The sequence below is a fragment of the Octopus sinensis genome, linkage group LG29 (genome assembly GCF_006345805.1).
Source record: "Octopus sinensis linkage group LG29, ASM634580v1, whole genome shotgun sequence".
Classification (NCBI taxonomy): domain Eukaryota; kingdom Metazoa; phylum Mollusca; class Cephalopoda; order Octopoda; family Octopodidae; genus Octopus; species Octopus sinensis.
This window is the reverse complement of record NC_043025.1, coordinates 7,479,162-7,494,351: the sequence shown is the minus strand read 5'-3', so window position 1 is coordinate 7,494,351 and position 15,190 is coordinate 7,479,162. Positions and strand designations below refer to the sequence as shown.

General features: G+C 41.9%; 1 protein-coding gene across 2 annotated transcripts in view; it reads right to left on the bottom strand.

Moving 5' to 3' along the window:
- Positions 1-609: 609 nt before the first annotated feature.
- LOC115226189 (STAGA complex 65 subunit gamma) overlaps positions 610-15,190 on the bottom strand; it is a 43,902-nt gene continuing 29,321 nt past the window's right edge. Inside the window, exons 11-14 of one of the 2 annotated variants that reach the window (XM_036514954.1) lie at positions 14,654-15,111; positions 14,365-14,515; positions 4,243-4,392; positions 610-1,016 (exon numbers count right to left, since the gene is read on the bottom strand). In XM_036514954.1, coding sequence (XP_036370847.1) covers positions 950-1,016; positions 4,243-4,392; positions 14,365-14,515; positions 14,654-15,111 — 826 coding nt within the window. In that variant the 3' untranslated portion in view covers positions 610-949. The remainder of the gene's footprint in view (positions 1,017-4,242; positions 4,393-14,364; positions 14,516-14,653; positions 15,112-15,190) is intronic. The other variant, XM_029797196.2, reaches the window with a different exon arrangement.

Sequence of the window (15,190 nt, the reverse complement as noted above, 5' to 3'; positions counted from 1 at the left end):
ACGCATGCGTACATGTGTCCGTGTATGTGTGTTTCCTTCAAATACCTAAAACAGGTTGACCGTCCAGTCGGCTGTACCAAACCGTCAACGTCCAACTGCATCAACTCATTCCATCTGTCTCACCCCTGACCCTTCTACATCATCATCATCATCATCGTTTAACGTCCGTTTTCCGTGCTAGCACGAGTTGGACGGTTCGACCGGGGTCTGGGAAGCCTGGGGCTGCACTAGGCTCCAGTCTGATCTAGCAGAATTTCTACAGCTGGATGCCCTTCCTAACGCCAACCACTCCGCGAGTGTAGTGGGTGCTTTTTACGTGCCACCGGCACAGGTGCCAGGGGGAGCCGGCATCGTCCACGATCGGTTGGAGCTTTTAACGTGCCACCGGCATGGAAGCCAGCCAAGGCGGCGCTGGCATCGGCCACGTTCGGATGGTGCTTTTTATGTGCCACCGGCACAGGTGCCAGGGGGTCCGGCATCGTCCACGATCGGTTGGAGCTTTTAACGTGCCACCGGCACGGCTGCCAACCAAGGCGGCGCTGGCAAAAAGTTAAAAAAACTCCCCCCCCCCACAACAACAATTCACAAGTAACAACAACAACACCAACAGCAACAACAAATATACTTTTATTTCCAAAACACCATATATGGACACAGAATGGTTTCAGTCATTCTCCAAGCGGAATGCTCATTCATTCTCCATTCACTAAAATCCTTCTTTATTTCTTCTTCAATGATACCTTGTGGTTGTCCGATCCACTCCCCTTTCTTTCTTTCTTTCTTTTGTTCACTGTCTTCACAACAGGACTTCACACCAAATCTTTCACAGGAGATCCCTAATTTCCCTACTCCTTTGCAATCCGATATCTGGATGGCATTGTCTTAGGGATGATCCCTTGTTAATTCGTCGGCTCATTCGTTCCGTTATCAACCTGGGATCTTTTGGGATTCACTTGTCGGATTTTTTAGCTGCAGCAGCAGACTGTCGAGAGAATGATTGACCAGACTTGGATTTTCTGAAAGAATAATGATAATAATAATAATTGTAATAATAATAATGATAATAATAATAATAATAACAATTATAACTGTAACAATAATAATAATAATAAAATTAATAATAATAATAATGACAATAACAATTATAATTGTAATAATAATAATAATAATAATAATAATAATAATAATAATAATAATAATATAATAATAATAATAATAATAATAATAATAATAATAATAATAAGAGCGTTAGTACCTTGAGAGAAATGTTGTACCTAAGAAGCATCAGATGTGGTGTGCAAGAAAGACCATTGCGCTGGTATGGTCATGTGGTGAGAATGGATGAAGATAGGTGTGTGAGAAAGTGCCAATCCCTAGCAGTTGAGGGAACCCGTGGAAGAGGTAGACCCAGGAAAACCTGATACGAGGTGGTGAAGCACGACATTCGAACTTTAGGCCTCACTGAGGAAATGACCAGCGACCGAGACCTTTGGAAATATGCTGTACGTGAGAAGACCAGGCAGGACAAGTGAGCCCAGCCCACTTATGCATGCCTTTCCTCCCTTGGACACAATATCCTGTTGAGGCAAGCGTAGTCGATATAGAACCTCATCCGACAACAGGCACCCGTGCCAACCCCCTTTGCTTGCGAAGACATGTTGGGGCAAGTGAAATCGAAATCGAATTGAACCAATCCTATGACTGGCACCGGTAGATGCCAGGACCTCTGGACTGGTGGTAAATAAAAAGCACTATCCGACTCGTGGCCGATGTCAGTGCCGCCTCGACTGGCTTCCGTGCCGGTGGCACGTAAATTGCACCAATCCGACCATGGCCGTTGCCAGCCTCACGTGGCACCTGTGCGGGTGGCACGTAAAAAGCACCCACTACAACACTCACGGAGTGGTTGGCGTTAGGAAGGGCATCCAGCTGTAGAAACATTGCCAGATAAGACTGGAGCCTGGTGCAGCCTTCTGGCTTCCCAGATCCCCGGTCGAACCGTCCAACCCATGCTAGCATGGAAAGCGGACGCTAAACGATGATGATGATGATGATGAATAACAATAACAATTATAATTGTAATAATAATAATAATAAAAATAATATTAATAATAATAATAATAATAATTTTGGCACAAGGCCAGCAATTTTTGGGTGCAGGGGTATGTCAACTGCATCAATCCCATATATATATCGAAATCGATCAACATCAATGGAAATTGTAGCTGTGATACCAGTGCTGGTGGCACGTAAGAGAACCATCCGAACGTGGCCGTTGCCAGCGCCGCCCCAACTGGCCTCCGTGCTGGTGGCACGTAAAAAGCACCCACTACACTCATGGAGTGGTTGGCGTTAGGAAGGGTATCCAACCGTAGAAACACTGCCAGATCAGACTGGGCCTGGCGCACCCTTCTGGCTTGCCAGACCCCAGTTGAACCATCCAACCCATGCTAGCATGGAAAGCGGACGCTAAACGATGATGATGAGAAAAAACCCTGCGTCCACATACTCCCTCCACAACACTGATATCAAGAAATCCTCTTCCGAGCGTGACCTAGGCATCACTGTCAGCAGTGATTTGCGTTGGACAAAGCATATCTCTAAAATTGTCAAGAAGGCCGAGGGTGTCTTGGCATCACTCAGCAAGACTTTTGTTAGCCGCTCTCCAGCCATCTATTTAAAACTGTATACAGCTATGGTACGACCACACTTGGAATTCGCATCATCAGTTTGGAACCCCTATCTTGCTCAGAACATTGACCTCCTGGAATCTGTCCAGAGACGTGCAACCAAACGCATACCCTCCATCAGACACCTACCATATTCTGAGCGCCTTGTTTCCCTGGGCATGGATTCACTGAAGCTCCGGTGTCTGGCGACGGACTTGGTAAACACCCACAAGGTTATCAACCACCTCACCAACAACAACACTGAACACCTTTTTGATCTCCATGTGTCCAACACACGTGGACATGCCTACAAAGTCAGAAAACAACACAGCTCCCATGACTTTTGGAAACATTTTTTCACGCTCAGAGTTGCTGAAGCATGGAATAAACTGCCTGCGTCAGTTGTTGACTGCCATGACACTGCATCCTTTAAGACCCTCATGCTTTCCGAAATCTGTCGAAACTACACCTGATTATATATACACTTTCGATGAGTTGTAGTGCACCTGAGCACTGTACACAATGTTTATTATTATTATTATTATTATTATTATATACATATATATATATAAAACATTACTTAAGCATGGCCGTTGCCAGTACTGTCTGACTGGCCCTCGTGCTGGTGGCACGTAAAAGCACCCACTACACTCTCGGAGTGGTTGGCATTAGGAAGAGCATCCAGCTGTAGAAACTCTACCAGATCAGACTGGAGCCTGGTGCAGCCATCCACGGACAAACAAACATAACTGAAAACAGTACCTCTACCTTCGTTAAGGCGGAGGTAATAATGATAACTGATTTCAAATTTTGTATAACATCGAAACAAATATCAATGGAAATAGTAGTTGTGATACCTGTGTTGATGGCACATAAAAAGCACCATCCGAACGTGGCCGATGCCAGCGCCGCCTCGACTGGCTTCTGTGCCAGTGGCACATAAAAAGCACCATCCGAACGTGGCCGATGCCAGCGCCGCCTCGACTGGCTTCTGTGCCGGTGGCACATAAAAAGCACCATCCGAACGTGGCCGATGCCAGCGCCGCCTCGACTGGCTTCTGTGCCGGTGGCACATAAAAAGCACCATCCGAACGTGGCCGATGACAGCGCCGCCTCGACTGGCTTCTGTGCCGGTGGCACATAAAAAGCACCATCCGAACGTGGCCGATGCCAGCGCCGCCTCGACTGGCTTCTGTGCCGGTGGCACGTTAAAAGCACCAACCGATCGTGGCCGATGCCAGACCCCCCTGGCACCTGTGCAGGTGGCACGTAAAAAGCACCCACTACACTCGCAGAGTGGTTGGCGTTAGGAAGGGCATCCAGCTGTAGAAACACTGCCAGATCAGACTGGAGCCTGGTGCAGCCCTGACTTCCCAGACCCCAGTCGAACTGTCCAACCCGTGCTAGCGCAGAAAACAGACGTTAAATGATGATGATGATGATGATGATGATGATGATGATGATGGTGATGAAAGGTGCCATGCTAACGATTCTGCCGGCACATGCCACCTTTGCAAGAAAAAAAGAGAAAAAAACCCCAAAAAACCCCCAAGAAATTGCAAAATTTCCTTACGCCTTTTTGCTCTTTGGAGTTCTCATTGGAATCAGAGGTGGTGGAGGTGGAGTCGATGCAGAACTGTCTGCTATGGAATCATCATGCAATTTCTGTCTCTTGGACTCTCGGGGAAGATTCACAGTCTCTTCATTGTCCATGTAATTGGACCTTTCAAGGAACAACCCAAAACGAAAATAGAGAACCAAAAAAAAAAAAAAAAGATTAAGAAAAAAGGAAAAGACAATTATATATTTGTTCAAATAATGTTGCTATTCTTAAAAATAATCAGAGAAATTCCAAATAAATCCCAGATTATAAAGCTTAAATTGGTGCTTAATGTTACAATAATGGTCAAATATTGCTTTTGTGTGGTGTTATCGGTTCTAAATAATGTTTAAATAGAATTATTCTTGGGTATTTTTAAAGACCATTTTAATAACATCTAAGGTACTAATATTAAATTCTTCATTATCTTCAAAATTAATTAAGACAAAGGCAGAATAATTTCAATAGAAATATGGTATCTAAAGGGTTAAAGTGATCTAAATTTAAATCTTCCATCAAAGTTTCTTTTATGTTCCAAAACCCAGCTTAATAATCCTTTCTGCTATAGGCACAAAGCCTGAAATTTGGTGGGAGGCGACTAGTCGATTACATCGACCCCCAGCAATTGACTGGTACTTATTTCATTAGCCCTCAAAAGATGAAAAGTAAAGTCGACCTCTGTGGAATTTGAACTCAGAATGTAAAAACAGATGAAATACTGCTAAGCATTTCACCCGTTGTGCTAGCAATTCTACCAGCTCACTGCCTTAACCCTTTCATTACCAACCTGGCTGAAACCACCCCTGGTTCTGTAGTACAAATGTCTTGTTTTCGTAAGTTTTGAATTAAAATCGTCCACCAAACCTTAGTCACAATTTAAGTTCCTAACACTAGCTGAATGATAACTAAGTTATTTTACTAAATTCTTTATTATATTTAAAGTAATTGAAAGAAACACAGAGCAACTAAAAGATTTAAATTGATCTACATTAAAACCTTCCATAAAAATTTCATGTTAGTTTGTGCTCCATACACCAGCTTAATAATGACCAAGTTATTTTATTTAGCCCTTTCGTTAACAACCCGGCTGAAACCAGCTCTGATTCTGTAGTACAAATGTCTTGTTTTCTTAAGTTTTGAATTAAAATCTTCCACCAAGCCTTAGTCACAATTTAAGTTACTAACACTAGCTGAATGATAACTAAGTTATTTTACTAAATTCTTTGTTATATTTAAAGTAATTGAAAGAAACGCAGAGCATCTCAAAATAAATACAGTAACGAAAGGGTTAAATTCTTCACCATTTTGAAAAATAATTTAAACAACAGTAGCGTATTTCAACAGAAATATGGTAACAAGCTGATTAAATACAGTCTTAATAATGCTTAATAATATAAGAAAAAAATTGAAACACCTTTTAAAAATTAAACTTAAGTTTTTCGTTTGATTAATAAAATTATGAAAACTTTTTAAAATTTTACTTAATGATAATAATTTTTATTTGATATTTCTTTAAAATATAATTCTGGTACAACTTCAAATAACAATTTTATCAATATCTCTGCCTCTCCCATTATTAATTTTCTTTTATAAAACAAATTTCAGATTTACTGATCTTGTATTTCAAATTAAAAACAAAAATAAGAGAAGGGACAAGAAAATGAGAAACGAGGTTTAATGAATTAAGGATAGGTTTACCAATTAAACAAAATGCAGGTAAAGGAAGCAGCAAAAAGTGAAATGGTTAACCCACAAAAAATAGGGTCAATAGTTAGAAAGCTGGAGACTGTCAGAGGGTTAATACAGAAAACAAACAGGGTTTATAGATAAGATGGTAATATTTGGTGAGGTTTAGTGATAGAAAAGCCACATGGTTTAGCTGAGAGATGTGAAAGGGTTACAGGGTTAACTAACTGAAAATCAGGAGAAAGGTTATATACAGTAGACAGCTGAGGGGTTTAAAAGGGTTAACACACAGAAAACAGGGTTTATAGCTAGAAAGGCTAAAGGCTGGCAGAGGGTTAACACGTAGCAAACAAACAGGGTTTACAAGTAATATTAGCTATGCTATGGTTAACCCACAAGAAATAGGGCCAATAGTTAGAAAGCTGGAGACTGTCAGAGGGTTAACACAGAAAACAAACAGGGTTTATAGATAGGAAAGTAATATTTGGTGAGGTTTAGTGATAGAAAAGCCACATGGGTTAGCTGAGAGATGTGAAAGAATTAATATACAGACAACAGGGTTTATAGCTAGAAAGCTAAAGGCTGGCAGAGGGTTAACACATAGCAAACAAACAGAGTTTACAAGTAATATTAGCTATGCTACATGTTACAGTAGCTCAGTGATGTTAAAGGGTTAACTCAGGGTCTTTAATTAAAAAGGGTGCATATGTTAGGAGTTGAGAGCTCTGAAATGGGTAAACAGTGAGAAAAGCAGGGTTACAGTTAAGAAGGGTTACATGAGAGATGAGATTGGGTTGATAAGCAAAAACACTGGCTGTACTGCTTATAGCTGAGCTTGTGAAAGGGTTAACAAAAGAAATCAGGGTTTATAGATAGAAAAGTTATATTTGGTAAGCTTAGGGATAGAAAAGTTACACGGAATAAGTTGAGGGATGGGAAAAGGTTAATATACTGATCATAATATACAGGGTTAACTAATTGAAAATAGTCAGGAATGTTATACAGAGTAGACAGCTGAGAACTGCAAAAGGGTTAACCCACAGAAAATAGGGTTTATAGTTAGAAAGCTGAAAGATGCGAGCAGGTTAGCACAAACACAGAGTTTATGTGTAATATTAGCCATGTTAAGTGTTACAGTAATTGAGTACTATGAAAGGGTTAACATAGACAACAGGGTTTTTAGTTAGAAAGGCTTTAAGTGGTAGGGGCTGATGGCTGTGAAATGGGTTAGTGAATATAGAGAAAACAGGGTTTAGAGTTTAGAAAAGTTATAGGTGTGTGAAAAAGTGCCACACCCTGGCAGTTGAGGGGACCTGTGGAAGAGGTAGACCCAGGAAAACCTGGGTCGAGGTGGTGAAGCACGACCTTCGAACTCTAGGTCTCACCAAGGAAATGACCAGAGACCAAGACCTATGGAAGTATGCTGTACGTGAGAAGACCCGGCAAAACCAGTGAGAACAATCAAAATCAAATCATATATCAGAATGCAGGGGTTAAGTGACCCATCCGTTCGTGTCCGCTGTCAGCCTCGTCTGGCACCCGTGCCGGTGATACGTAAAAGCACCATTCGCTCGTGGCCGTTTGCCAGCTCTGTCTGGCCCCCGTGTTGGTGGCACGTAAAAGCACCATCCGTTCGTGTTCGTTGCCAGCCTCGCCTGGCCCCGTGCCGGTGACACGTAAAAGCACCGTCTGTTCGTGGCCGTTTGCCAGCTTTGTCTAGCCCCGTGTCGGTGGCACGTAAAAGCACCATCCGTTCGTGGCCGTTTGCCAGCTTTGTCTAGCCCGTGTCGGTGGCACGTAAAAGCACCATCCGTTCGTGTCCGTTGCCAGCCTCGGCTGGCCCCCGTGCCGGTGACACGTAAAAGCACCGTCCACTTGTGGCCGTTTGCCAGCTCTGTCTGGCAACCGTGTCGGTGGCACGTAAAAGCACCATCCGTTCGCATCCGTTGCCAGCCTCGGCTGGCCCCCGTGCCAGTGACACGTAAAAGCACCGTCCGTTCGTGGCCGTTTGCCAGCTCTGTCTGGCCCCGTGTCGGTGGCATGTAAAAGCACCATCCGTTCGTGTCCGTTGCCAGCATCGCCTGGCCCCGTGCCGGTGACACGTAAAAGCACCATCCGTTCGTGGCCGTTCGCCAGCTCTGTCTGGCACCTGTGCAGGTGGCACGTAAAAAACACCCACTACACTCGCGGAGTGGTTGGCGTTAGGAAGGGCATCCAGCCGTAGAAACACTGCCAGATCTGACTGGGCCTGACGAAGCCTTCCAGCTTCACAGACCCCAGTTGACCCGTCCAACCCATGCTAGCATGGAAAGCGGACGCTAAACGATGATGATGATGATGATGATGATATCCTGCAGTAACTGAGAGGTGAGAAAGGGTTAATATGCAGTAAATATGCAACAGTATACTCAAGATATTGGAAGGGTTAACATGAGAAAAGAGAGTTGAGAACGTGAAAAGTTGAGGGGTCATAAGAGGGGTTAATATACAGACAATAGGGTTTATAGTTAGAAAGGTTAAATGTTAGGGTAGCTGAGCATTGTGAAAGGGTTAACCCAAGGACACATTGTTCGCTTTCCAGACATTTGTACACTACTGCATATACTTTATACGCACTTTCTGACAAGTTGTGGTGCACCTGAGCACTGTATACAATAATTTCATTATTATTACTACAGCATCCTCATTCATTACCTCCCTTTATTTATCAAACTAACTTTAAAAACATGAAAACCTTGTTCCTAGAAACACACTTGTAACTCTCTGCTGATGTGAAACTAAAAATGTATCGTGTTTATTTAATACTTTAACCGAGGAAAGGTTTACGTAACGGATGCATTTCCTACTGTATATCATGCAAACCTGAAACACATAGGCGCAGGAGTGGCTGTGTGGTAAGTAGCTTGCTAACCAACCACATGGTTCCGGGTTCAGTCCCACTGCGTGGCATCTTGGGCAAGTGTCTTCTGCTATAGCCCCGGGCCGACCAATGCCTTGTGAGTGGATTTGGTAGACGGAAACTGAAAGAAGCCTGTCGTATATATGTATATATGTATAAGTTTGTGTGTCTGTGTTTGTCCCCCTAGTATTGCTTGACAACCGATGCTGGTGTGTTTACGTCCCCGTCACTTAGCGGTTCGGCTAAAGAGATCGATAGAATAAGTACTGGGCTTACAAAGAATAAGTCCCGGGGTCGATTTGCTCGACTAAAAGCAGTGCTCCAGCATGGCCGCAGTCAAATGACTGAAACAAGTAAAACAGTATGTACTAAATGATTTCAAAGTATTACTATTTGGTTTGACTTCATTATTATTCTATTACATGTGTGTGTGTGTGTGTGTGTGTGAGAGTGAGTCTCACTCTCACGTTAGGTGACCATAGCATTGTAAGCTGCATGGTAACCTCACGAGTACTGGGGAAACGAAAAAGAGTAACTAGTGCATGCTGTGAAGTGGTTGGTGTTAGGAAGAGCATCCAGCCATAGAAACTAAACCATAGCAGACAGTAGAGATCGATGCAGTCGTTGGGCCCATCAGAGCTTATCATAGGGTCCAACTTATGACAGTATGGAACACACGGAGGTTAAATTATGACGATGATGATATATAAACACACATACACTCAGATATACAGATATTTGCATACACACAAATAAATATATATATATATATATATATATATTATATATATATATATATATATATATATATATATATATCGTGCTGGTGGCACGTAAAAGCACCCACTACACTCTAGGAGTGGTTGGCGTTAGGAAGGGCATCCAGCTGTAGAAACTCTGCCAGATCAGATTGGAGTCTGGTTCGCCAGATCTCAGTCAAATCGTCCAACCCATGCTAGCATGGAAAACGGATGTTAAATGACGATGATGATGATGATGATGATGATATAACGGGAAAGTTTACGAAAATAAACAAAAGACAAAGGCAGGTGGAGTACAAACAAACAAATGTATTAGTATGGCGCTCAGGAATAGAAATAGAAAAAGTCTTTAACGTTTCGAGCCTATGCTCTTCGACAGAAAGATACACAGAAAAAAACAAGGAGAGAAACAAGGAGAGAAAAAAATGTGTGTAGGAGCTAACGATCTATCACGGTGTCCTGACTTCGGACAGTGGTCAGACGCGAGAGGGACAGTAGGGGAGATAACAGGGTCAAGTGACTTCCAATACGAAACACACACACACACATGCATTCTTATTCAAACATACATATACAAAGATTTAGAAACACACACACACATAGGTACAGGCCTGGCTATGTGGTAAGAAGCTTGCTTCCCAACCACATGGTTCACATGAAGTGAAGTATCCAGGTATTTGAGGACAAGTGCATCAGAAGGCTATTATGCATCTCGTACGCAGGGCACGGGTCTTTGTGTACAAGATCCTGGTGACGTCAATCCTTCAGCAATGGTGCAAGGGCCAGACTCTTACAGATGGCATGAAGTGAAGAATCCAGGCTTTTGAGAGCAAATGCTTCAGAAGGCTCTTACACATCCCGTGCACTGAGCATCTGCTTAGGGATCATCCGAGCATTCATCCGAACAAGGTGTCCGGTCCAGCATAATCCATGCTTCTGCATGCGAGATATGGAAAGTCAGTTAGAAAAGCAATGCTTGCCATCATTACCAATGTAGTGTTTTGCTAAGGAATACAATGCATCGCCCTGTCCAGGATTCGAAACCACAGTCATGCAACCATGAGTGCAACACCCAAAACCACTGGGCCACACAGACCTATAATACTGGGTAACATGGTTTTTGTCCTTGGGTAGCAGCTCTTATTTCCTGTTTGCTTACCTCCAGAAAGTATGAAAATTGGCTAATATTTCCTTCCAACTTTGCTTTTCTTACATTTATTCAAACCCCAAAGAATCCCTCTCAACACAATGCTATGATGCTCCCACCAGTATTCCTGCTCATGATCAGAGATGCACATATTGTCAGCCACTAAGGGACATGCTCAAATGGTTATGGTCAGGCAAGGGACAAATCCCAAAGAATCCCTCTCAACACATGGCTGTTGTGCTCAACCACCACTCCTGCTCAGAGGTGCACATATTGTCATCCACTGAGGGACATGCTCAACTGGTTAAGGTCAAGCAACTGACAAGCAAATCTGTGGTGTGCTCAACTGGTTATGGTCAAGCAACTGACAAGCAAATCTGTGATATTGAGCAGAATATTTGCTATAACGATATTTCTGCTTCAGCAACTCAGCACTGAATCTGTCTGAAATGTAATGGAAAATAGGTCAGTTTCAAAACATTTATGTCCAGGTCACAAAAGCAAAGTTTCAAGGGAACAGTAGTAACTTCCTTTGATTTTTGCTTTTCTTACATTTATTCAAACCCCAAAGAATCTCTCTCAACACATGGCTACGATGCTCGTCATCAGAGATGCACACATTATCAGCTACTAAGGGACATGCTCAAGTGTTTACAGTTAAGCAACTGACAAGCGAATCTGTGGTATTGAGCAGAATATTTGCTGTAATAATATTTCTCCTTCAGCAACTCAGCACTGAATCCATTAGTTCAGTTTCCAAACACTGATGTCCAGATGACAAAAGCAAAGTTTCAAGGGAATAGTATTAATTTCCTTTGATTTCTGGATAGAAGAGAATAAAAAAATAACTCTTACTGACCAAAGACAATGAAAATTAAACTTTTGTTACACAGTGTAATCAAAACTATCCAACCATAACAACCACATCATCTGTCTAACACTACAGCAGCCAGGAATTGAAACCACAATCTTCTGGTGGTGAATACAACATTCTAACAACATTAAAAAAAAAAACACATCAAAGAAAATAAAAGTGTAATACAACAAACAAGTAGATGTAGATAGACTGATAAGTATACACATATATAAAGAGAGCATTTGAGAGGGACAGACAGACAGACATCAAGACAGATAGATAGATAGATAGACAGACAGGATAGACAGATCAGACAGATAGACAGAGAAGACAGACAGACAGATAAGATAGACAGAGAAGACAGATAGACAGAGAAGACAGATAGATAGATAGATAGATAGATAGATAGATAGATAGATAGATAGATAGATAGATAGACAGGGAGATAGATAGACAGATAGATAGACAGATAGACAGGTAGATAGATAGAGATAGACAGATAAGATAGACAGATAAGATAGATAGATAGGTAAGATAGACAGACAGACAGGCAGATAGATAGATAGATAGATAGATAGATAGATAGATAGATAGATAGATAGATAGATAGATAGATAGATAGATAGATAGATAGATAGATAGATAGACAGATAGACAGATAAAATAGACAGACAGACAGATAAATAGATAGATAGATAGATAGATAGATAGATAGATAGATAGATAGATAGATAGATAGATAGATAGATAGATAGATAGATAGATAGATAGGTAAGATAGACAGATAAGACAGACAGATAGATAGATAGATAGATAGATAGATAGATAGATAGATAGATAGATAGATAGATAGATAGATAGATAGATAGATAGATAGGTAAGATAGACAGAGACATAGATAGATGCACATGAATGTACAGACACACACACAGAATAACATATAAAACAAACACACACACAGAATAACATATAAAACAAACACACACACAACTCAAGATATATACTCACACTTGTAATTGGTTCTGGTTTAAAAGCCAAAATATACGAACCCTCAATATTAGAATCATATGAACAGAATGAGCTGCATAAAAGCATTAAATTTTAGGTCTGAGCAGACATGTCTGATGAGTGTAGGTAAACACCAGCTTACATGAAACTAACAGTTACATAACCTGTTTTGTTTGTATGATAGCTAAACATACAACTATACACATATTTTACACATACACACATAAAGCTCAACAGTTGGTTTGTTATACACAACAATTCAAATGAACAGAATGAGCTGCATAAAAGCATTAAATTTTAGATCTGAGCAGACACGTCTGATGAGTGTAGGTAAACACCGGCTTACATGAAACTAACAGTTTTGTTCGTATGGTAGCTAAACATACAACTCTACACATATTTTACACATACACACACACACACATAAAGCTCAGCAGTTGGTTTGTTATACACGACAATTCAAATGGTGTTTTGTTTTTTTTCCAATTTATCAACATAGACTTCATGGACTTCGGATATCACAGCTCAGAGAGAGAGAGAGGGGGGAGTGGGGGCTGTTGTGTGATAAGTAAAAAGATGAGTAAAGTACTTGTAGAGTGTGTAGAAAAATAATATTTGCGGTAGAGAGGAGGGAAGACAGCAAAATATGGTCAACCAGTTTGTGTTTGTTTCTTAGGCACAGGAGTGGCTGTGTGGTAAGTAGCTTGCTTACCAACCACATGGTTCCGGGTTCAGTCCCACTGCGTGGCACCTTGGGCAAGTGTCTTCTACTATAGCCTTGGGTCAACCAAAGCCTTGTGAGTGGATTTGGTAGACGGAAACTGAAAGAAGCCCGTCGTATATATATATCTTTGACCTCTGGCCGAAATCAGATCGCCACGTTGATTCGTTAGCTACTGCACGCATTTTTTTTCTCTCCTTCTTTCTGTGTTTTTCTCTCTCTGTGTATCTTTCTGTTGAAGAGCGTAGGCTCGAAACGTTAAAGACTTGTTTTATTTATATTTCCTGAGCGCCATACTAATACAATTGTTCGTTTGTTTTCCACCTGCCTTCGTCTTTTGTTTATTTTCATAAAGCTTCCCGTTATATATATATATATATATATATATATATATACATATGCGTGTGTGTGTTGTCCACCTAGCATTGCTTGACAACCGTTGCTGGTGTGTTTACATCCCCATTACTTAGCGGTTCGGCAAAAGAGACCGATAGAATAAGTCCCGGGGTCGAGTTGCTCGACTAAAGGCGGTGCTCCAGCATGGCAGCAGTCAAATGACTGAAACAAGTAAAAGAGTAAAGAGCAAAGAGTATACATCTCTCAGACAACTAGATATTTCATATTAGAAGAGAAGGAAGAGGTGTGTGAGAGAGAGAGAGAGTTGAAGAAGGGGTTGGTAGTAGGGGAAGGGAAAAATACACGGATAAAAAAAATGAGTTACCTGAGAGAGAGGGAGACTGACTCAGAGACAGGTAAGTCAAGAGAAAGATAGAGAAATAATGAGATAGCAAAGGTGAGAGAGAGAATAACTACGATATTTCATATAAGGGACGATGAAAAGGGCAATCAGGGGACACAAATAGAGAAATGATGGGGATGGAGCTAAACAGAAAAAAAACAAGAACAGTGAGGGTGGGGAGTGGGTGTACGGAAAGAGGAACAGGATGAAGAAAAAGAAGAAGTAAACGAGAAATGAAGGAGAGGAAGGGACAAGGGGAACAGGGTGTGTCAACTTACAGTTTGGCCTTCTTTGATGACCTTGCAGGGGTTATGGACGGCGGGGCTAGGTTCCCGCCACTTCCGCTGCTACCACTACCGCTACCGCTGCTAGTGGATCCGCTGCCACCAGCAGCACCACTGCCAATACCGCTGCCACCACCACCACCACCGACGCTGCTACCGCCACCACCACCGCCGCCAGCAGTACCAATACCACCACCACCACTAACAGCAACGCTGCCGCCACCACCAACACCACCACCGACACCGCCTCCCCCTCCGCTGCCACTGCCTCCAGGCCCACCGCTGCTGCCAAGTGAACTCCCGCTGCAAACATTACCACTACTGCTTCCTCCGCTGTTGTTGCTATTGTTGTTAGCACCACCACTACCGACACCTCTACTGCTATTCAAATTAGTATTGCTGCTGTTGTTATTATTATTACTATTATTATTACTATTATTATTACTATTATTATTATTATTATTATTGTTATTATTACCATTATTACTATTATTACCATTGTTATTATTATTATTATTATTACCATTATTATTATTATTGGTGGTGGTCGTGGTGATAGCGCTGCCAACACTACCACCACTACTACTTGTGGTGGCACTGGCTGAAGGGCGGTGCTCACACGACTGCTTTGAGGGCTGCCACAGCCAGGGATGGTCCTGTCCCTTCGAACTGCTGCTGCCGGCGGTGGTGCCGCTGCTGTTGTTGTTGTTGTTGTCTTCGTCGTCGTCGAGGAAACTCAGCCTATATAGGTTTTTTTTTTATTGTACATATATTTTTTTAACCGTCGTTTAGTTTGTTTGCGGAGGTGAGAAGAAAATAA